Below are 24594 nucleotides of genomic sequence, written 5' to 3'. Positions count from 1 at the left end.
CTTTTTTGACCCCAATTCCGATCTGAGTCATTTAATATTAAGTATCGGGCGACACCAAGTCCTGATCCCAGGCTTTTATTTTCCTTGATAATACAGCTGCTCAGTTCACACTTCAAGTACTTCAAAGTTATTGAAATCAAGCCAACGTAGGCTACAGCCTCTTGACAGATGAATCAGAATCAGAATCAGAATCAGAAATACTTTATTGATCCCGGAGGGGAAATTATTTATGTTACAGGTGCTCCTTGCAAGAGAGGAAAGATACATGAAAATATAAGAAATTTAAACAATAGTATTAACAAATATATAGTTAAATAAACAGGAATTATTAACAAACATAAACGTAAATATATATATATATATATATATATATATATATATATATATATATATATATATATATATATACACATATATATACATATATACATATATATATTGTAAACTGAACAAGATTATTTACACAAACAGAATATAAACAGTCAGGGTGAAATGGGGTTATTGCACAAGTTAAATTAAATTATTGCAGTGTGTGAAAAAGTCTCAGGGCCACTCAGAGGGAGAAGTTGTACAGTTTGACGGCCACAGGCAGGAATGATTTCCTGTGGCGCTCAGTGGTATCTTGGTGGTATGAGTCTCCCACTGAAAGTACTCTTGTGCCTGACCAGCACATGGTGGAGTGGGTGTGAGACATTGTCCAAGATAGTTCGTAGCTTAGACAGCATCCTCCTCTCTGACACCACCATCAGAGAGTCACACTCCGTTCCTACGTCACTGGCCTTGCAGATCAGTTTGTTGAGTCTGTTGGCGTCCGCCACCCTCAGCCTGCTGCCCCAGCACACAACAGCATAGAGGATAGCAATGGCCACCACAGACTCTGCTATGCAGTAAGAAAAAAATTCCTGTATCCAAGCTGTTCCTTAATGTTTTATTTAGTTATTTATACAAAATAAAGTATAAAATAACAGACTTTCTCTACTCTATGCCTTTAAGAGAGTATTTTCCGGTGTCTGTTGCTTTGATGCAGCCTCAGTGAGTTACCTGAATGAACTGTATTTCATTGAATGTTTATTTTAGTCATCTGTAGGCTAAATATTTTGTGCCAATTAGGGGACATTAATGAATTAATATTATTCGCTTTTTACTCGTGTGTCTTTTTTGTTTTTGTACTTGCACTGGCATTGTGAGTGTAGTTGCCATCGGTTCTGCACCACTTTCTGTCTTTTCTCTGTCCACTGTCAAACATCACGCACTGTAGATGACAGTAAAATGCAAGAGACTCTCGGCTGAAAAGCTGAAAAGAAACAAGTGCTCATGACTTTGGAAAAAAAAAAGCATAAACAAACAGTGTCACACTGCATTTTGCTGTCTTTTAAGGCATGTGGTGTTTCACCACAGACAGGACTCAGCCTCTGCTTTTACACACGGGAGGTCGTAGAGACAGACAGTGAAGAGTTGGAGACAGCAGCACTCCACATTGCTGTGCATGAAAGCTTCGCAACTAAACACCTGTGGGACAACTGACGTGAAACAAAGCATCAGATCAAGCTTTCAATAGCTCGTTTGGGAAAGGATCAGGACATATTTTGTTATTTTGTTGCTGAAAAAAATGAGATTAAACTGTAAAACTACACAGAGCTGATCAAATATGAACCAAGATTATGTTACTGTGTCACCTATTTCTCACCTAAAATGTTTTCAGAAACATTTTAGCTTTAAATGTTTTCAGAGACATTTTCGCCTCCTGTTTTACTGTAATTCAAGTTTGTTCGCTACCAGCTGGCCACCATATTGCTTACTATGTCAAAACGGTCAAGCTTGCATTACGTCACCCACTAGGCGAAGTGTTTATTGGTCTGGTGCGGCACAGTGAATTCTGGTAGTTGTAGGTTCTCTACCTCTTGAGCAAAAGTAAATGCCACAGACATTTCCCTTGGTTTTCTCTGGTCATGTAGCACCACTTTCAAAAGTTTTTGGGTCCTTCTGCGTAGACAGCCGTTTCATGAAAATACGATCTTTCTAGCAGTGAAATACTTCTTTAAGGAGTCAAAAGGGGGACGATAGGAGAATGAGGGAATGAAGAATCTGTAATGGAGGAGAGGTGTGTCATATAGTGTCATCATACGAGTTCTTCTTCCGTAGCATTTACTTGAATGTCACCGAGTCTTTAGGAATGGCTGAAGTCTGTCTGCTGACTGTATAATGGTGGCCTGTTTACTAATGATAACTTACTGCTTCCCTGATTTTATTACAACAGGAGAAAGAGAGAGGGGGTGAGGGTGAGTTAAGATGGGAAAGATAGGTCAAAAGCATCACGAGCCTCGAGGACGGCGAATGAACAGCGTAGTGAAGAGATGGAGGATGGAAAGAGAGCTGCTGTTTGGGCAGTAATAAAAGGTCAGAGACTCAGGGGGCCCGCTGCTGTCTGACAGCAGGACACACAGCAACCCATCACACAGAGGGCCTTTTCCAGTGTCACTTTTGGAGAGGTGGGGGTAGAGCAGGCAGACAGAGAGACAGACAGAAAGGGGAAATTATTGGTGTGTGTGACACAGCTGATAGAAACAGTTGATTTGCCACAGTAAAACTACAACATAGCTAATTATCCGAACAAAGGATGCAAATGGATACTTCGCCTAATAATTACGCTTAAGTGTATGCTATTTCGAGGAAGGCCTTTGTAACGGGCCACGCTCCTCACAGCAATATGGTGTTGTGCCTTGTGGGATACATCACAGTGGCCTACTGTAATTGTTTGCTAGAGCATAGGACTAAAAGCTGTGTGAAAGCCTTCTCTGCAATGCCAGATAATATAGATATGACTGGTGGTAAAATATGAGATACTAATAGACCTAATGTGTGTGTTTTTTAAACAAATTTAAGAATACTGTGATGTAAATCAGCTTTTACACGTCCTTGGTTAACCTCAATGGTAAACAACTACAGGTATCTACTGTAAAATTGCTCATTTGTGTTTAGCTGAAGGAACATTATTATTGAACTTTAATACCTGAGTGGTTATTTTGGGACTTAATAAGATTGGTATCTTGAGTGTAATACTGTTTAAGTAAAGTTGCGAGTATTACTTGAAAAAAATAGGGATAAGTTAGCCTTATAAATTCATTCAGGGTACATTTTCTATGTTGTAGAGATAGCACAGAGACTTGTGTACATATTTTGCTGTAAATTTTCTTATTATACTTATTGGGCCACAGGGGGGGAAATATGTGTCTGTTTATTACTGTTATCTAATTCTAGGTACAAAATTTGCATTTAATTGTCCTGAAAAACTGCAACAGCGCATTTTCACTTCTCAGCATTAGCAAAATCATTTGACTGACAAAGTATCTCAAGACAAAGTCCACTTACTTTGTGTTTCTAGAGCTTCCCACAACATTTCGTGGCCTTCCTCGGGAAGTGGAGATGCTCCGTTGTCAAGTAATTGGGTTAAAGAAAAAGCAACCATGACCTTTCTATCTGGAAAGGTTGGTTTGGATTCAAAGCGGCCCTGTGACACCGGTGAACATGTCGTAGAAGTTAGTTTCCGGCGCAGGTGGATGCATCCTTTGCTTCAGTTAACACTGGACCGTGTTTGCTACGCAGTTGTATGAATTTTCCGCGATGACTTTCCTACTAGAAAATAATATCTTGGTCAAGGTTAATATAAAAACCCGTGGTTTATGGTGGAAATTGATAAATTCCTGCCAGAAAGGGGTTTTCTTGAGGAAAACCTACAAGAAAAACTTCTCGCATAAGCTGTTTGCTACGCTGCCGCCATCTTGTGGATTGTTTCTGAACCGCTTCAGCGCTTTCGTTCAGTTTGAACCACGTCCGTTACCGTAGGTAGGAGGAAGCGTCGCCGTAGCAACGGATAGGGAATGGATCATTGAGTAGCAGCAAAATTCCTCTAAACTGGATTGAATTACTCATAAAGCAAATACGCCTTTAATTTTTCAGGTTACGAACTGAAAACCTGATGGCGGCAGTCAACCCGTCGGTGTTTCTTCTCACGGTGAACGGACAAATTGAGGGAGCAAACGTGAGTGGTGCTTCGGGGGGTTAGCTTAGCCTAGCAGCTAATTTCAACCAGCATTAGCAACGGTTAACCGTGGCGTCAGTTTGTCTCAATTCTGAGTTTGTGTGTCATTATTCCAAAGTATAATTGTGCTGTTATGGTGTATTTCAGTTTCCAGAGTATGACAACTTGTATTGCAAGTATTGTTTTGTCTACGGCCACGACTGGGCTCCCACCGCGGTGAGTGACCTTAAATGGCTACTTCATATTAGGAACCATTATGATCAGTGTTATAATAGTATTTTAATGTTCTTATTTACATTAGACACAACGTTAATCGTCTACTACTGGTTAGTAACTCAAGCATTGCATGTTTGCATGTTTCAGCTCCTCTGCAAAGCAACAAGCAGAATAGTCTCGAATAAAAGGAGTGCTTTTTACTGCAGAATTGCACATTGGCATTGAATTAAAGAAACTATTGATCATTTCCAAAGGATTGAAAAACATTAAGGCTTATGTCATAATGTCCAGATGATTTATAACTTTTTTTCACATGCATACCATCTACAAAATAAAGTATAGAACAGTTAAAGTCATGTCTGGTTATGATCTTACTAGCAAGTCTTTGTGTCTGTTGATGGTTTCTCTCTAGGGTTTGGAGGAAGGCATCACTCAGATAACATGTAAAGGCAGTCAGTCCTCACACAAATTAATATGGAACTTCCCACTGGAGACAACGTTTAAGAGCACAAATCCCTCTGGATGTGAGTGATACACACACAAACATATCACACAAAGTGGTTTGGTAGCTGTTGTCTTCATCGATTTATTGATATAATAAAGAAACTACACTGAAAGCCTGAATATATAACTAGCACAAACTGAAGACTTTATTCTAATTTCCCAGGGCCTCAGCTTGTGGTGAGTGTGTACGGTCCAGATGTGTTTGGCAATGATGTGGTCAGGGGCTATGGAGCAACACACATCCCCTTCACACCTGGACAGTAAGTATTACCTCCATATACTTCCTCTTCGTTTTTAGAAATGTCTTTAAGTTTAAACATACTGTAGTGACATTGGGTTTGATTTTGACTGATGTGTTTTTAAATGTTACTGTCTGTTTGAGTAGCATCTGTGATTTATTTGTATTCCTCAGACATACACGAACCATCCCCATGTTTGTTCCCGAGCCCACGTGGAGACTTCAGAAATTCACGAGGTGCGATGAACAGTTGTGCGTGTTCAGTTCTCTGTCTCAGCAGCTGTGGTGCTGCGGCTGATGAGTTGTGCCTGCTGGGGGAAGCAGCCGATATCTGAGCGATAGCAAATGTTTACTGCTCCTCTGTGTGTGCATGTGAGTCTTACTGGGGACTCTGTGGTGAGAACGCTGCACATCAGTATGCACTGTTTGCCAGCTGCTGTTATCAGTGTACGGAAAGACACTCACAAAGGTTTTCACAGTTCCTTTCAACTCCCACAAACACAGGGGGCTATTAGAGATGCAGAGGTGCTCAACTGGATCTTTCGGATCTGCAGTGTAGATAGCAACATTGGGAGCATGTTTTGTTCTTCCACTTGATTTGGGAAAGTTACAAGCTGATGTACGTAGGTGGGGATTTCTTGCTCATGCCTTCTTCTGAGTTGTACTTTACATTACATCTACATATTTCAATTGATCAAGGCACTGATGTTAGAAACTGCAGTATCAAGCTAACACTATATTAATGCATCACTTCCTGTTTGCCAGAGATTACCTCACATGGGTGCGATTTAGAGTAGCAAGCCCATAATATTCCATGATTGGTTTAATCCGTTTTTAACACCAGGGCAAGATTTATCTTTATGAAAAAGAAAGTCCGAAAATTGCTTTGAAAAACTCATCAGAAAAATAATGTTAATAATATATTGGTCTAATCATTGTGTGTATACAGTATATATATGGTATATTGGTAGTTGTTTTTAACATGTTTTTCCCTCTCTTGTTTAGCTGGCTGTTGGGACGGCGGCCAGAGTACACAGACCCTAAAGTAGTGGCCCAGGGTGAAGGCAGAGAAGGTTTGTTTTGTACATGTATCTGTGCTGGTATTGCTATATTTTATTTTAGGGTATTGTAATCCTAGGTATTCTTCTTCTTTCTTCTTCCAAGGAAATCATACTTCCCATGGGTGAAAACTCACCAAACTTTGCACAAAGGTCCAGTCTCATGCCAGATATCCTCAGCTGTAAACTCAAGCCAATAGTCCTGATGGTGGCGCTACAGCAAGCGTCTAAAGTTCAAAACTTTGAAAACTCATAACAAATCAACCGTATGTGCTACAGCTTCACAACTTTCATCAAACTGTAGCCCCAATACTGAAGAAACAGTGCATTTAAACCTATTAAAAATTATGAAGTTCATCACTTTGTTTTGTTTTTTTTTTCAAAAACTGTAAAACTTCTTAAACCTATCTCCTCCCACAATTTTTGCTCAATTGACACCAAACTTGCTACAGAGCATCTTCAGACTGTCCTACAAAAACTATTTTTCTCAGATTTTTGATTTATCAAAAATTGAGCCTACAGTGCATCAAAATGTTTGACTGTAAACAGTACTGTAAACATATACATGCAAATTCTTGCTAAATAAATCTTCAATGTTCATGAAAAAGAATGACAAAATTCTAGAGTCATGTCTAGATGCAAGATGTGTATTTTCAGATTTTTGTTTCGATAACTGAATTTTTTACAGTGGTTTGAAATCTGCTTTTCCATGCATGGACAGCTGCTACACCTGCACGTCTGGCTTAGTCAATTTGTGAAGCTACACATGAATTGTCACTGACTAATTAGCTTAGTGAGATAGAAATTGATTCTTAGTCCCAGAGGTTGAGAATTCAAGCCTCAGCTGATGCAAAAGGCAGCTTGTGTTGCTAAATTCCTAAATGTCTTCCAATTCTTCTGCTTGTTGCTCAGAATTGCCTAAAAATGCCTGGACCCGACCCACTGCTGTGCAGCAGCTGTCATTTTTTATTTATTTTTTAAAATATTGTTAACAGTGACATGTTAGTTGCGTAGTTGCTTTCACCTTCTCACAGAAACATTTGATGTAGCAAAACAAGGGAAAAACAAAAAAACAGACAACTCATTGAACCAGACATTCATCATTAGGTAGGTTGATTTTAAGCAGATCTCAACCAGTTTAACAGAATGAAGAATGGTGGTCTCAAAGCAAAGACACCCTGCTCTCTCTCTACTAAAGAGATGTAGATGAGTATAATCCAAGTTTTAGACACTGATCATGTATATTGTCACTAGAGGTAGAAATTGTTTGAACAATTCACTAAAATAAACTCCTGAATAATTCAATCCCCATTTAGTTCTGATTTGAACATTTTCAATGTAATTTTTGACATCTCTTTAAATTCTTACTTTATACATTAACATGTCATGTTTTATTTGTGTTGCAGTGACGCGGGTTCGTTCCCAAGGCTTCGTCACTGTTTCCTTTCACATTATGACTAAAGACATGAAGAAACTAGGCTACGACACAGGACCATCAGGCCCGGCAAACACACCGTCTTCCACATCTGGCTGGTCGACGGAGGAACAACCATAAAACATGTAACAAAATAAGCCAAAATGAAAGCACAATACTAATGTTACATATAAAAGGACTTGTTTACTTCCAGTTAGTGTGAAATTCCCAAAACTGTTATGCCACTATCACTTTAAGTGGCATGAATGCAGGGGGTCACTCTGATCTGTCAGAACACAAACACTCGTGTATCTCGTGTTTTTTTTAGTAAAAATCTTATATTGTCTTGAATTTTTCAGTTTTACTATATTTTTTACTTTTGTAAATAAACAGACTTTACCTCTGAATTGTTCGCCTTTTAATGTTCTGAGCATATGTAGACAAAAACATACATCACTGTGGTTGTTCGGATGCAAATTGAAATACACTCTACCCAAAGTCTCATGAGAAAATATCCTGTTTGAACATTGGTTGGTTAAAAGAAAAACAAGGACACACACTTGAGTTACAGAGCTGAAGTGATACACATTTTATTTTGAACCAATGCAGCTACAGTTGTCCTCATCCAACAGGGTGCGGCCTGCTGCGTTCGTTTAGATGCCGTTAAAATACCACGGTGACTTTTCCTACAAAAACCCATTACACAGAATAATAAGGTATACAGAGGAACAGTATGTTACAATAGTACAAATGATAAATTATATTATACAGTTATAATGCCAACAGGTTGAGCACGTATCCAATAAAAAAAAAAAAAAAAAAAGCAGCCTGCTCCCAGTACTATGAGAAGGGTAAATAGACAGACATGGAAAAGATTAAAGGAGGCTGTTTATGCATATAAAGACAGACAGTCCATAAGGTCAGTTAGTCCTCTTGATAAAAGCATAGTGAATACATAGTAACACGCAGAGGAGCTCGCTACACACAGGCCACATTTTCACTGCACCATAGCCACGACTGTGAAACTGCTGCCAAGGATCAAGAAAAAGTGTTCAACTGCAGTGACATCTGACTGTTCAGGAGTGCTGAATTTGTTCAAGACAGTAAAGTTCCTTTTTTTCTGTTTTTCAATGCATCCATAACAACCTTTTCAACAATCGCTGGAGTCAAGTTAAAGGTCAGGCCGCAGTGAAATGAAGGCCGGCAAGAAAGTGACACGTCTTAGCTAGAATATCATAGTAGCATTTTTATAAACAAAACTTTATTAGCAAATCTAACTTTGCAAAACACATCAAGCGTTAAATCTTTTTTTTTTTTTTTACTTTTCCATACTCCAATTTTTGCATATATTTAGTGGAGATTAAAAATGTTTGCTGGTCTGCAAGGAAGTGTCACATCCATTCATCCAAGACCCCAAGCATAAAAGTCATCATCCCCACCCTCAGCATCATCAAAATCATACACACAGTTGGAGCTGCCCCTCCTTTTGCCTGAGAAAAATGAAAGGTCTGCGTTTAGTGGAGATACCAAGGGGTCTGTGGTGTTGCTATGATACCACAGCAGACCAGGAGAGGGCGCCAACGCACACTAAAAGAAAAAAAAAAAAACAAACACCTTTTCCACAGTAATAACATTGGCAGTGATATCAACAGAACTGGAGACGGGAGTACAGTGACCTAAAGAAGAAGACGGGTCTAAACACCGGGCGCAGTTCATCAGCTGCGTTTCATTAACCCACTTTTCTCAACCGATAGAAGAGACGGAGCCGCTCAGCTTGCTGTCAGTAAATGTGCCGATATTCAGCCAACAGTAACACTTTCTTAAACAAACTCCTGAACAGACAGTAAAATAGCTCTGAAATATAAAAAAATGATAACAACGGATCCATAAAACAAAACAAAAAACTGTCAGTGAAGTGTGACCCTACTGTTCAAACTACTCAAAGTACGACATCCTCAGAAATCACAGTCGCTATGACTTTGGTAACAGTTGTGCTTCTAAGAGAAGAGAATTACATAGCCTACCCATAGGGTGAAAAAAAACCAAACTACAATGACAGAAAATAGACAAAAAGAGAGTGAAGATGATACATGGCTTAGCTAGTACACAGCTCCAAAACTCTGAAAGGCTTGGCTATGGATTTACATCTAACAAGTAAATAAAAACGGAAAAAAAAAAAATGTAACCAACAAAATTAACAACTGTTTGTTTACATGACATGTCTCACTGTTGTTTGCTGCGGGATTCGCTGTGCTATCAATAGACCGATCCTGGAACAACCCTGTGTGTGTGTGTGTGTGTGTGTGTGTCCACCTGCTAATGTTCTTGTGGGATAGATTAGCCGCAGTAAATCCACCCAGAGGTAAACTCTCTTCACGATGCTGAGTGGCTGACGTGCTCTTTAAACCCAGAGCTTTCTTTGCAGCCCTGTCACCATAGTAACACTTCTTGATATATAGTTGCAAACAGCACATGCATGCATGCACGCGCACACACACACACACACACACACACACACACACACACACACACACACACACACACACACACACACACACTTAAGGCTGCAGTCTACGTTATACCCCTGCTCTGACTTGTATTTCAGAAACTTAAGCCATTTCTGAGCCAGTTTCCACTTTACTGTGTATTATTGTTCACTTGGAAGCTAAACGTATCGCTCATGCAAACTGCACGCACGCACACACACACACACACACACACACACCCTCTTCCCTTTGACCCTAAAAACAAACTAAAAAATAAACAAAACTGTCCCATGATGCCTCACTGCATCCATATGTTCAGATAGCAAAATACTGATGCCATCACAGTTCATGTCTTTTCTCAAAACACGCACGGGGGGGGGGGGGGCCTTAATGACAAATACATCAACATGTGGCTGTTAGTATACGAGCATTAACAGTACACCTGCGTGAGCACACACATACAGACGAAAATTACGTTCCAACCCCTAAAACAAGGGGTTCACCCCCTTTGATAAGTGTTCATTGTTAATCCCGCGACCCCTGGAGGTCAAAGTTCACGTGGAGGGTCGGGAATTAAAAAAAAAAAAAAAAAAAAAAAAAAGGTCCAAGTTGACGGGAAGTGACCAGACGAGAGTTGTTGACTGAGTGGTACCGAGAGCCGAGGCAGTGTGTGTGTGTGTGTTGTCGGAGCCGTTTTGAGCGGCGAGCCTCCCTCCCTTAGCTAAGGTGTAACGGTGAGCCCAACAGTCGCAGAAAGAAAAAATAAAAAGACAAAAAATTGTGCAAAATCCCTGCTTAGTAACACACGCAAGAGTAAAAACACATCTGACCATCTCTCATCCGTACTCCAGTGTGTGTAAGTAAAACCCACTGGAATATACACAGTGTAAAAGTACTGAGATGTGCGCTCACTCACTCACACACGCGCACACACACTCACTCGCACGCCGGCTGACAGGGCTTATAAAAGATTAGCTCTAGTGAAGAGATAAGATCCTGGCGTTAGTATGGTCAGACTCTCCTGTCACTCCACCACAGAAGAAGAAAAGAGCAGTCCTAAGGGAGGAAGTAAGGGAGAGGAGGCGAGTGAAGGAGAGGAGGACAGAGGGGAGAGCCTGTCCTGCCTCTGTGGAAAAACTGTAAACACCACTGCTACTCTGTAAGTCTGTAGACAGATGCAAACGTGTTGTGGTCATCAACATCATCGTCAGATCAGTATGGAACACACAGGACTAGGCAGCTTGTAGCACTGAGACAAAGACACGGAGGAAGAAGGAGTACAGGAGTGTGTTAAGGTGGGGGGGGTGGAGGCCAGGCTGGGACTACGACCTGGCCGAGTTGGTTATAAAGGGATACATGGGATCTCCTTGTTCATTTTGAAGCTTCTAAAGGAGCCAAAGTGAACGAGGGAGACAGAGGGAGAGGAGAGGGTACTCAGGGGCAAGTCGTCCCCCAGTCGCCCCCTCACAAAAGGAAGGGGTTGGTGGTTCCGGTGGGCTGCGTCCCGGCCTGGGGTGGCATGCTCATCAGGGGCTGGGGCATGGACATCCCCACGCCTCCGATAGTGCCGACTCCCATTCCGGGCATCGTGCGGGCCATGGGGGTCATGCCTGCCAGGGGGACCATGGTGATGGGCTGAGCGGGCAGGGAGGAGAGGGCCATGGGCTCAGCCATGCCGAAGCCGGGGGGCATGGGGCTGACCCGCATCTGGTTGAGGGTCGGAGGGGCTGGCTGGCTCACTTGGAAGGGGTTTGCTGGAGCTGGAGCAGCGGCACCTGAACAAAGGAAGGACGCAGATGTCACTGTGCTCACAGAGCGCCAGAAACGGGAACAAAGAGAACTACACTACACTACTATACTCTCATTCGGGGTTCCCACATATTTTTAAAATTGAATTTTCAAAACTTTTCCATAATATTTTACCCATATTTTTTTCCAAAAACATTCTATTATTTCTTAACCATTTCCTGGCCTGTAAATAAATCTGAAATCTAATATCATAACTTTTCCAGGAATTTCATGACCGTGGGAACACAGTCATTTTATGAATTGTATGATTCACCTTTCTTGCCTCAGAGTTTACCTCTCACACCGACAGTGCAGTGTCAGTGACTCAGCCTTAAACTGTGTAGATGGGTGTGTCTTCCTGTGCGTTCAGGCCTGCACGTGTACATCCATGTCTCTTGGCTTAGCGACTACACTTCTGGCTGCCACACTCTTGTTATCTAATCAGTTTGAATAAACCTGTGTGTTTACCTGCTTCAAAATAGCCCGTAAAATAGTCTGTACGTTTATATAAAAACTATTCTACTAAACAAACATACCTGAGTAGAAAGCGATTAAGTGTAAGAACAATGAAAGTTTTGAAATCAACTTCCTCATATTTCCTCATCGTCACTCACCACCTGTTGAAGCTAAGAACGGGTTGATGACTGGTGCAGGCTGGGCTGGTTTGGTCACCAGAGAGTCCAGATTGACCAGGGCAGCATTAGGACCCAGGAAGGACTCCGGGGTCTTTCTAGTTGGATTTGTGGTGACAGATGTGGAGGTGGGCAGGGGGTCGAAGAGGTCTAGGCTGCCGCTGCTTGCAAGACTGCCTTGGGAGGGGATAGAGGATGCTACGCCCCCGTCACCTGCGGAACGAAGAGCAGTTGGATTTCACTGATGAAACTGGACTTCTCTTTGAGGAAACAAAAAAATAAAACACTGAGAGGTCATGAATACAGAATATTTATTATCTGGCCTTGAACTGTGAGGAACAACTCTGTAAACCTGAGTTTGACATGGCCTGAGTACGTGAATGGTTTGCTCATATTTGTGATACTAAAAACAAAAGTCCACTCAAATTCTGCATTATAAAAAGGTCTAACAGATATTCAGCCCCCCACTACACCCACACACCATGCCCACTTGTACGTGAGCACCCACACTCACATTTACGGTGAAATCAAATTGAGTTGATGCAATAAAATGATTAGAAGATGCTTTTATGAGAGGACATCAGAGGCAGACAGCCTGGCTGTTTGTGTTGTTTGTTTTGTTTTTTGCAGTCAGACAGCAGTGGAGACATTCGTTATTGCACTCACACATGAATATGCACAGACCTAGCATGCCAGCAGCAACATACACAAGAGGAAACATCAAAGATGGAAACTTGTCTTGTCAGAACAGAAACTGAGACGCAGCACAGCCACAATAAAAGGCTCATGATGTGTATTAACGCCCCATAAATCCTGTCGGTTTCAGCCAGAGCTGATTCAAACAGTAACATTTCTACAACTCATACCAGGGGTGGGCGATTATTCTATTAAGCTCCATGTATCATGGCTTGTTCCACGTGGGATGTATAAAATGACTACATCACAATCATTGAATATAAATTCTCACATCATTTCTTTCTTTAAGCCACTGATACAAACAGGATACGTCACACACACTCCCCCGCTCATGCAGAACACGGGCATGGGCAGTAGTGTGTGAGGCGAGGTGTGTGTTTTGTATGCAGGGTTCCAGACCGCTGCCATTAGGTAGCATTTTGCGACCATGGAGCACCAGTGCGACTTGTAAATATTTATGTATGAACTGAAGAGCTGTTTTTTCCCCCACCCACAGTGGGTCAAGTTTTGCGGTGCTGCTGTGACGGTTTAACGTTCTGTTAACTGCTAACAGCTAACTGATGACAGAAGCTTCACGTTTAAAACAAAACATCAACACGTTTAAAACAAAACATCAACGGGTGCTTCAGAATAAAAGCACCAGTGGTTCTGCTTTGATTCATTTCATTATAGCAACAGTTCATTTAACTTTATTTATTTATTATTTCAATAGTACAACTTTTTTATCACAGTAGTTTAACTTTATTATAGCAGTACTTTTACCAAACTTTATTTCAACAGTATTTTATTTAACTTTATTATGACCATACTTTAACTATTATACCAATAATATATTCAACTTTATTATTATTAGAGCACTTTTTAAACTAAAATATAAGAGTGCCTTATTTAACTTTATTATGAGAGTGTTTCATTTAATTTTTTTGTAACAGTTCATTTTTAAATTTCATTTAAGCAGTACTTTTATATACCGTAATTATTACGATGTAACAGTACTTTATTTACCTTTATTTTTAAAGTATAACAGTACTTCATTTACCTTTGTTATTACAGTGTAACAGTACTTTATTTACCTTAATTATAAAAGTACTTTATTGAACTCTATCATTACAGTATAACAGTACTTTCTTTACCTTTATAATAAAAGTACTTCATTAAACTTTATTATTACAGTGTAACGGTACTTTATTTACCTTTATTGTAAAAGTACTTTATTTACTTTTATTATTGCAATATAACAATACTTTACCAACTAATACTAACTCATACTGCAGAGGTCTGCTTCCTAAACACCACTTAAGTCCCTGTCCTCTCCACGGTGTGGGGACTTGTCCCTTCTGAGAACAGTAACTTTACTTTATTTACCTTTATTTTTAAAGTATAATAGTGCTTTATTTACCTTTGCTATTACAGTATACAGTACTTTATTTACATTTATTATTACAGTGTAACAGTACTTTATTTACCTTAATTATAAAAGTACTCTATTAAAATGTATTATTACATTATAATAGTACTTTATTTACCTTTATTGTAAAAGTACTTTATTTACCTTTATTATTACTAACTACCAACTCATACTGCAGAGGTCTGCTTCCTGAACATCACCTAAGTCCCTGTCCTCTCCACAGTGTGGTGACTTGTCCCTTCTGAGAACAGTAACTTTGTATGACTGTGTTTCTGTTATTTCTTGACTTGTCCTTGACTGTATCAGAAGTGCTTGTGTCGAGCTCGAGCAAACGTTAGACACCAATGTCACCATCCCACACACACAGACTGCCAAACCACATGGGAAATACATTCAAGACCTGTGCCAACCTGTTCACTGGAACCTTCTTACACACCAACCTGAATGGAGTTGTAAGCGGGTTTAATTCAGATTTTTGGAGCATTTGTTGATGGTTCAGATGCACCAGGCAGATCACAAAAAATCTATAAGAAACTCCATAAACTGGATGGCCCAGGTCTTGTGATAAATTTAATGATAAACACATAAAAGCTGCACCACATTACACCACAGTGACATGGGACCAGACCAGAGCAAACAGCTTTTTCCCACCTTTTGATATGATTACTGCTGCATTTGAGTGCAAATTCTAACACTGTCTTTGCTCAGGTCTGGTGATATTTACATACAAAGACAAGACATGAGTGTGTCTGTGCCCCGCAGAGACATTGTATCTGCAGACAGGCATCATTTTCAGACACCCAGGAAAAAAAAACAACAAAGTTTGTGTCATTAGAGAGACGAAGACAAGGGTGAGTACCAGTGGGGACAGAGGAGGAAGAGCGCAGGCTGTCAAATTCTGAGAAGTCCTCTTTAGACGTACCGTTGGATGCATTGAACAGGTCAAAGTTACCTGAAAGGGGACAACACATGTACACACATACAGACATAATCACATAAAACAAACAGCAAATACACACAAACATACACAGACAGATGGAGACAGACAACACAGGTATGAATGAGTGTGGATAATCTGGTAAACTGAGAAAACTGAACACAATAGGCAAGTGAAAGCATGCAGATGTGTGTAAGCATTTGGTAATGTGTGCTTTATGTGCCCCTTTTGACTCAGCTATTAAGTCTTTGAGACACTAGTCAGCCAAAGAGAACTCAATGAGTGCGAACTGTTCTCCAAAATCTTTAAGACTAAAACACATAATTCCCAGACAAACTAGCTGACGAAAACAAATTTGTTGGTGGAGGTAAGGTTGTGGTGGTGAATTGTGAGTTTTATGGATGTCCTGAAAAAGCTACTCTCTCTTGAAGGTCACCTGTGTTGGAAGTCTTAGGGCGGGCAGCTGCAGAGCCCCATGGGTCAGCAGCAGGGGTAGAGTTTGATGCCCAGGGATCACTGCTTTTCATGGGTGGGACAGAAGGAGTAGCACCCCATGGGTCCACTGGGGCTGCTGGCTTAGGTGCAGACCCTGGGGAGAGGTTCAGAGTTAGGGAGGATGATGGGTTGGATGTAAAACATGAGGTCAAATTGGATAAGAGGAAGAAGTGAGTGAGAGAAAGGTGAAATAAGGTAAGATAAGAGCAAGGTGGTTTCATGCAGGTGCTGACAGCAGGCGTGTATTTGATCTGACCCATTCTTAAACTACAGCTCATCTGTCCCTCTTTGTTTCCCCTTCAACGTTTACATATGTTAACTCCCCCACAGCCTCCTCTCCCTGCCTCCCTGTCCCTTAACACTCCTTTCCTTCACAATATCTTCCTCTAACATCCTCCCCACCTCCTCTCTGTGCAGTAATGCTGCTGAGCCAGTGGAGCAGCATTCCTATTTAACAAAGAGTCACAGTCCTGCAAGCTGCAGGTGGAAAGCAGACACGACACACACGCACAAAAAGACTACCTCTATACACAAATCCTTAACAGCAATGGTCAGTGTGTAAATATCTGATGTCAAGTGAAGAGTGTGGGTGAGGTGTATACCATAAGACTGCCAGGGGTCTTCTGATGCAGCGGCTGCCCCTGCCCCGGCTCCGGCACCAGCCCTGGCCCCTGCGCTCCAGGGGTCAGCGCTGGCACCTGGCTCTGGGACATCCATCAGGTCCATCAAAGACGACTGTGGCTAGAAAGAGCCAGAGGATGTGACCAAGTGACAGGAGACAGGAAGACAGAACAAAGAATGCAGACAAAAGAGGAAACCGTTAGGAAGTACCATCTGTTGGCCAGCCATTATCCTCTGCGGCACCAATACTATTCAAACATACTGACAGCGTTCATGTCATTATAATCCTAAAATAAAACATGCAGCCATACGTCTTCTTCACTTTAGCTCTGTGTGCCTTCAAACTTCAGCCAGCCAGCTATTCGAGCAGAATAATGATGAGTAAACTAGGTAGTCTGCTGCCCGTTAGTGGGCTCATTACTGCTCATGATGCAGTAGGCAGTGTGAGGCAGAAAATGAGGATGGAGAGAGACGAGGCTTTTTCATGGGCATGGTCATGACAATGGAGTAACTGAGTCACTCCAGTCTCCATGACGGTGCAAATTTTACCTCTCTCTTCTTCTTGGGCAGTTTTGCTGAATCTGAGCCTCCTTTCTTACTCTCCTCCAAGGCCATCTGTAGTCTCAGGTCGTCCCCTCTGCGTATGCGCTCCTCCTAAGCACACACCCAGAGGACAGTTAGCAGAAGCAGAACGTGCAGTTTTCTATGATTTTTTTTCTTAACAGGTTGGTCTCGCTTTTGTGGGCAGCATGACATTTGCTGAATAGTCTTTATATATTTCAATTTCAATTCCTATTTATCCATATAAAGTCTATAAACTGGTGTTGCAGATCAGTTTGTTTAATGGAAACTTAGATGGGTAAAGAGAAACAGTTTCCATTTTGCTATCCATACAACTACAGCTGATGAGGATAATGGAACACAGTATCACGCAAATACATGTGCAAAAATCCATATACCTTGAGTATTTCGTACATCTTGTCTGCTCTAATCGACAAGCCCTAACCCTAACAATTATCTTTTGATATTTAGCTGACATCAGAAATGTTTATGTACATAAGAAACCTAATTTCTGAAGTTCAGGAGCTTAGATAACCCTAGCAGCTTTAAGAAAAATATTCATTAACAATGTGAATGCTTAACAGGGTTTCAGAAAGGTTTTTGAGTATGTGTACTTTCAGGGTGATGATCCAATGAAGATAATTAAATTCAAAACTGCCTTTACTGTAAAGTCATTTACTGACATGTTAAAATAAGCTGGTTATCACGAGTGTAAACTACCTGCAAATTTCAAACACAGACCCACAATAAATAAAGATAATGACACGCATGGATTCACGCTCTGCCATGTCATCATATGTTTAATGTATATGTGTGTATGTACCTGCTCTGCAGCCTCTCTGCTCATGGCCAGAGCCAGCTGCAGCTGTAGCTCCTCCTCTCCACTGGTCTGAGGTCTGGCCTGCTCCAGTTCTGAACCGGCGTTGGGAGACGTGGCTAACACACACATTCAGAACATATGTTAACATCACTGCCACATGGGACTCCATCACACACTGTGTATATTACAATTACAATGAAAAGCAGTGACACTGGCTGTGGAAATTCTCTGTGTTAATTGTCCAAAACCAAGATCTGGTGTGATAATTACAATCATACAAATACATATAAACAGTGTTGTCTCGTGAAGCAAGTCATATTTGAAATACATCTGTTCTGTGTGTGTGTGTGTGTGTGTGTGTGTGTGTGTGTGTGTGTGTGTGTGTGATTAGAGGCCATCAGTGAGCCTGTAAAGGATGACAGGTCCATTCAGCTTATTGGATTAGACCAGGCCATGTGGCAGCACAAAAACACATAGACGCTGCACGTGGCAACACACACACAGCTATCTCGCCAAGAGAAGTTACAGCGCCAAAAGATTAGGTTCATTACAGTAGCCTGAAGTGTATGCTTTAATTTAAAGTTTGACTGTGTGAGTTTGGAAACAGTAACCTTGTTGTTTTAGTGGGAACCATGGCGTGGGAGGTGATGACAAGTAACCGTGACATCACCTCATCTCTTAATGTAATTCTTGACTCTTACTCCTGTATAATGTCACTACATCAGCTTGTGCAGTTTCATGCATGTGAATGTTGTGGGTGTTGGTGCACTAAACCTGTTTTCTTGGGCTTGATTTAAGATTTTCTGCGCATACGTCCTTATACAACACTGTTTTATCCATTATAAACAGCATTGGAAAAAACACTGGTGTGCAAATTTAATTTTTGGCCAGACGATTTCTCTCAGACTTTAAGGTTGCCCCTGTTCTCCTACTTAAATAATAAACATTGTCTCTCTCCTTCTGCCTGCCTAATCCTTTTCTCTCCGTCTCTGATTCAAATAAAGACCAGTCATGACATGTGTCACTGCTGATGTGGACACTCCCAAACACACACTCAATGCCCATCGCACTGTGATGATCTTGTGTGTAGTGTTACATCATTTAAAGAGTTATTCAGAAAGCGAACGGTTAGAGAGAAAACCCAAAGGCATTGGTGCAGAGACAAAACAACAACAGTGACACAGATATGACTCAGGGAAACACTGTAGGTTAGTTTCACTATGTGACACAATTAAATCTGAAACCTCCCATTTTGACTGAAGTCTGCAGGAAGCAGACGTCACATCAGCGGTTTTCTATAAACATTACACAGAAAATCTGCCACATCAAATGTTTCCATGATGAGGATCAAATAATTTCTTTTTAAAAAGGAATACCCTGACAGTTCTTTTCACAGTTAAAAGCTTGGCCTTCCCTAAAGAAATGGTTGCTAATTTAGGAATATGCCAGTACGATCACGACATACTGACCCTTAGTAGAAGCAGAGAGAGGACGCAGCCTCACTGCCACCTCATAAGAATGACCAATAATGACACCATGCATGTTAATTCACTGTTCGTCTTGCAATCCCAGGCTAAGATCTTGTCCCTGCCTCCTTTCCTCCCTCCTTGCTCACTTCTTAGCTCTGTTCCTGCCCAACTTGATCCTCAAACCCATGTCTCCCATGCTCCGTTAGACTGTGCGTCTCCAGGGAAAGGGACCAGAAGTACCAGGGGTGAAGGTGTGTTTAGTTAGCTGGTGGCTGGACTTGAACCATGGCTTCGACATCAACTACATATCTGCCTTAAATAGACAGTGAACACACAGGGGTGCTTCAGCCTATACAGAGATAATGTGAACCTGTGAAATATCCAGGGATGATAGGTAATATGGGAAATTGGGACGACGTCTAACCATAAAAAAACAGCAGCAGAGGGTAAATTTCTTCACTGATGCTCAGACAATGTGACACCTCACCATTATCTTCCATTAACATGTTTGATAGATGCATTATATTCCTTTATCAAAGGGATATTTGCCGTGAGCTCTCTTTAAATCTCACCAAAACCAACTGCAAACCAAAGGAGGTCTTAAATAACAGGTTTTTCAACCCCTAAGCCTAAAGAGATATGAAAACTGGCAACACATAACACACACTGCAACACTTGATAGTAGCAAGTCAGCAGCACAAATAAACAAAACTCAAAGCCAACTAAAACACACCAGGTTCTTGCCCACCACTGTGGGAATGGACCATATATGGATAGTCACAATTTCTTGGCATTCCTCACAGGCACAGCTCTGCCTGCTAGGAGCGAAATACATTTAAAAAAAATCCTTCTAATACATGCCACTACCGCTTGTGTAGGCTGTTTAGTCCAGTCGTGTCTCATCTTATCATAATTTTCTGTGCTGCTATTTTTAATAATTAAGCAAATAAACACAAAACTGGAATTGAACAAACACTTCAGCTTACAAAACTCCTTCAAACCAAGCTTAGACCCTAAGGTCAGCCTGCAATTCAAGCTCTAAATGGAGATTTTTGGAGAAGGCGAAATGGGCTGATGACCACTGGTGTCATCTGTAGTAGATTTATGTGGTGATAACAGCGCAGAGAATTTTATCCCAGGGTGTCAACCACTAATGACCGCAACATTCACAGACACCCAGTCTCCTCTCTCTCTAGATAAAGAATTAAGTGGCTGTTTGAAACCTGGTGAGTGAGGCAGTTCCTTGAATGCACTTTCTAGATTGCTTCTTTATATGTTTTCCAGACTTGTGGCGTGAAACTGTGAAAATGTATGTTGTTCCCAGCCTTTGTGGGAGACTTGAGTGTTGCATGCTCCTGCGTTATCACTTAAGTGTTCAACAGAGAGAATGCTAGGAGCACTGGGGCCTTGACTCTGATCTGTTTAGACCCCACATGCACATACATAAAGACACACAACTAGGATTGCGTACCAAACTCTGTACTTTTAGGGTACTGACCAAATTACATCAGTGCAACAGAGTACCAATTTACCAATCAGTGCCTAATTTTGGTACCCGAGAGAACATCTGGGTGAAAACGCCGAGTTTAAACAAGAGGCAGACGTGCTGTGAGAGCCCCAAAGCCTGGAAGCTAGCCACGGAGCTCCAAGGACGGCAACAGTGGAGTGACCAGGGTTCGCCTTCAGACAGGAAGCAACCCAAAGCTGGCAAATCGGCCATGGAGCTCTGCGGCCACTCCGTTGGCTTTCCAGCAAGACAAAACCAGCACTGCAGCGCTGAACTGCCACGATAGTTCCTAGATTGTTTAAGCAAAAGCCTAGAATCACTGTTAGATCGTCATCAACGCCATCCCAGCAGCTTGTTCAAAAAAAAAAAAAAATCACATTTTTGTTACAACAGAGAAAGTCAAGTACCAAAAAAGGTACCGTTGGGTAGCAGTACCAAATTACAGGTACCCTTATCAGTTAAAATGTGAATAACCCAACACTACACACTGCTTAGCATTGCTCAAATAGCATCACACCACTTATGTCAACTTACTTTAATCATGCTGATCTTCAGAGGCACTAAACTATTTGAACATCTACAGTGAGACGAAAAGGCATCATTGAACCAGAAACATGGAAACTAAAGCAAAACCAGCTTTTACTATTGGCTCGTTAACCTCAGAGACACTACAGCCTAAGGGGACAGTTAGGTTCTTTCACAAACATGCACAGGTTAACATTAACACACACAGAAACACAGGTGTGTGTGCAGACTGACAAGGTAGAGACAAATTACAAATAACAACCTGTAATCACAAATTTGGAATTCATGACATCCGATTGCCTTAGGTCAAACATATTTCAGACCTTTCCAGATACGTAGGAGACTAGGGGGTGGGGGGCATGCTAGGTTAACACCAACAGTCCCACTTGTCCCACCGTTCATTCACACCCTGTCTGGACAACAATACTCGGAAAGTTCGCCTGGAATCCCAAAAATCCCCCCCTGGAAACGCCCACAGCGACAGCCCGGCCTCACTCCTATTGGCCGGTCTCTCCTTCAGTTTTCTCAACTGATGACTCAGCTGCTGGAGCTTCCGCCTCTGAGCCACACGTTCAAACATAACATACAGGAAGGAATGTGGGCCACAAAGTAAAAGATGAACGTGAGCTTCATGCAACATGTAGGATCCATGCAGGCTGAAACCACGTGTGTCAATAGACAGACAGACACACACACACACACACACACACACACACACATCCATAGGCGCATACACACCTCAATCCTGCTGTGCACAAAGGACTGGGGGTCAGGGGATGAAAGGGAAAGAGGCCAAGGTTCACTCTTTCATTTCAACTTCTCCATTCTTTCTCTCCGTCCCTTTCTGCATTACCCCATTTCCTGACTGCCTGACTACGCCTCACCCACTCCATCTTTCTATCCATACATTTAAACTCTGACTTTATTCTCTGTTAGAATAAGCTCGTGAAAAAAAGAGTACTAATAGAAACTCAAGAGCATCGATGACTTATCACAGAATATGTCACTAAGTATGAGGACTCCTAGCTTTGCATGATGAAGATACCAGACTAATTAATATAAAGTTAGAGGGCAATAGTAATGTGCAGCCGTCGAAAATATCCCCACACATGTCGCTGCACTCTTCATCAACAGAAAGACATTCCCTCTCTAGTCCCTCTTTTTATTCAAGGCTATCCAAGTCTGGTTTCCATTCACTTCCTTCTTTCCATCATATCTCTCTCTCAGTGCAATCTTCATCTATCCATGTCTCTCCTGTTGCACTCTGTCACTGTGCATTTCTATATCTCTCCCTGTGTCTCTGGAGGAGTGAACGAATCACTGAAAAGACGAGCAGATTCCTCTGTCATGTGGATGATAGAAGCTAGGGGGGTGAACTCTGCTTCCTCTTCTGTCTGTGTGTGTGTGTGTGTGAGTGTGTGTGTGTGCTGAGGAATGCAACCCTACTGCGGGACTGCAAGCCAGAGACAGAGCAGGGGGAGGGGGAGGTTTCAGGATGTAGGCCAAAGTTACACCAACTGGGACACAATACAGTATAAGGGAATATTCTGTATTACATGTGTTGTTTTAACATACGGAATGAGCCCTGGGTGTGTTACAGCCTCTGTGGCGGCTAATACTTACAGCCATGGTAGGATGCAGGTGAGCCCTCTGATCTGCCGTACTCTTCGCTGTAGGAAGTGGAGAGGTTGGGTTGAGACGAGCCTCGGCCAAAACCCATCTGACTGCTCCCAGTGGACACCTGGGCCATACGCTCTTTGGTCTTCAAAGCCTGAGACCTAGTAAGACAAAAAAATACTATGATCAGTCATCTTGACTAAAGTTAAGGTTCTTATCATCCTTAGCATAATGTTCAAAGGACAAAATAAGCATGAGGTATAAAAGGTTAATTGCTCTTTGGAGACCTAGCACACCAATTATGAGATTGAGTCTATTTCCAAAACCACCCTCATTCTAAAATGCCACAACATTATCATTAATTAGAGTTAAACATGCTGCCAACAACAAATGATGAAGCAACCCCCTTGGGCCAACTAGTGCTGGAAATGATGCAATGCCCTGTTTTTTGTAAAAAATCAAATCAGAAAACAGATGGATAAACAAAAAAGCAAACCATATACAGACATTTTTTGAAAACTGGTATTTTCCCATCCAAAAAAATAAGTCCATACAACTTTTGTTTTACAAAAACGACGGCAAACTCATGCTGGAGTTAGCGTCTAACACAAGCCCTTTTTAGATAGGAATTGTGCAAATTTGCAGGAAAGCCCAATCAGTCTTCTTTCAGCATTGGCAGTATAAAAGCAAAACTGGGGAGTGCGGCAAAGTGCCGCCTACCTACTTTTATTTATACAGAATGCGCCTTTTTCGGCGCAATGGGGGGCCTGAGCAAGTAACAAAACGTGTAGCTCAGTGTGTGACGTAAACAGTGACGTGGGAGGGAAGCTGCGGCTGGTCAGTCCTTCGGCAATTCTCTCGTAAGTCGGCCCGTTCTTCACCGTCCCCGTCATCTGACGGTTAATGGCCTCTTCGTTTGCGAGGGCAAGGAGGGCGCGCAATTCCTTGTCTCCCCAGTTGCTCATCTTTACAGTGTCTGTCAGGTTTGCGTTTCTCTCTTGCTACTAGCTGCACGCTAATTCCTGCTATCATCTGTTTCCTGTTTATCCACCACCAGTGGGTCGCACGTGCAGCGTCATGAACAGCTCCTCCCACAAGTCTTCAACAGCCCCTCCCGTTGCGAAAGGCCGCCTCAGTCTGTTTAAACTAAAAGGGTTCCGCCAATATGACTACCCTCCGAGGCGGAATACTGGGCACCTCGGATCAACTCGCCAATCCAGCTCTGTGTGTCTAAAAGCTTGCCGGCAAAACGGCCCAACATTCGCGGAAAATCTGGCAGTGTAAAAGGGGCTACAGTCTCCCCTTGTTGCAAAGGTAGTGCAGTGTTAACAGGTCAACATTACGCTTTTCAAAACACCTACTGGAGATCCAATAACCATTTATCCCCTTTGATATGAAGACAGAGAAGCTTACTCAAAAATACAAGTGATGCTCTGGACATGGGCAAGTTTTCCTTCCACTCCTCATCGATAACAATCCCACTTTCAAAATTGTACAACCATCTGCTACTTAAATTGGGCCTGTTCAAAAATCGTTGTTTCTGGTGGACTTCAAACCGCAGAC

The 24594-nt window shown here is 41.8% G+C and overlaps 2 protein-coding genes across 5 annotated transcripts in view; one reads left to right on the top strand and one right to left on the bottom strand.

Moving 5' to 3' along the window:
* The first annotated feature begins 3853 nt into the window (after positions 1-3853).
* Positions 3854-10556, top strand: b9d1 (B9 protein domain 1). Of its 2 annotated transcripts, none has more exons than XM_033644935.2 (7): positions 3854-4039; positions 4187-4255; positions 4668-4779; positions 4923-5019; positions 5172-5234; positions 6003-6070; positions 7462-10556. In XM_033644935.2, exons 1-7 carry the CDS (start codon positions 3977-3979, stop codon positions 7608-7610), a joined length of 621 nt encoding a protein of 206 aa, XP_033500826.1. In that variant the 5' UTR covers positions 3854-3976; the 3' UTR covers positions 7611-10556. The 2 variants fall into 2 exon arrangements, with proteins under 2 accessions (XP_033500826.1, XP_033500827.1); XM_033644936.2 differs by lacking the exon at positions 7462-10556 and adding an exon at positions 6162-7450.
* epn2 (epsin 2) overlaps positions 8035-24594 on the bottom strand; it is a 28322-nt gene continuing 11762 nt past the window's right edge. Inside the window, exons 3-10 of one of the 3 annotated variants that reach the window (XM_033644932.2) lie at positions 23038-23192; positions 17917-18029; positions 17082-17186; positions 16514-16652; positions 15853-16005; positions 15339-15431; positions 12358-12588; positions 8035-11730 (exon numbers count right to left, since the gene is read on the bottom strand). In XM_033644932.2, the coding sequence (XP_033500823.2) occupies positions 11420-11730; positions 12358-12588; positions 15339-15431; positions 15853-16005; positions 16514-16652; positions 17082-17186; positions 17917-18029; positions 23038-23192 (1300 nt within the window). In that variant the 3' untranslated portion in view covers positions 8035-11419. The remainder of the gene's footprint in view (positions 11731-12357; positions 12589-15338; positions 15432-15852; positions 16006-16513; positions 16653-17081; positions 17187-17916; positions 18030-23037; positions 23193-24594) is intronic. The other 2 variants (XM_033644933.2, XM_033644934.2) reach the window with 2 other exon arrangements.

Source organism: Epinephelus lanceolatus, chromosome 18, assembly GCF_041903045.1.
Source record: "Epinephelus lanceolatus isolate andai-2023 chromosome 18, ASM4190304v1, whole genome shotgun sequence".
Taxonomy (NCBI): Eukaryota; Metazoa; Chordata; class Actinopteri; order Perciformes; family Serranidae; genus Epinephelus; species Epinephelus lanceolatus.
Note: the sequence above shows the minus strand (reverse complement) of the source record. Positions and strands in the feature narration are given on the sequence as shown.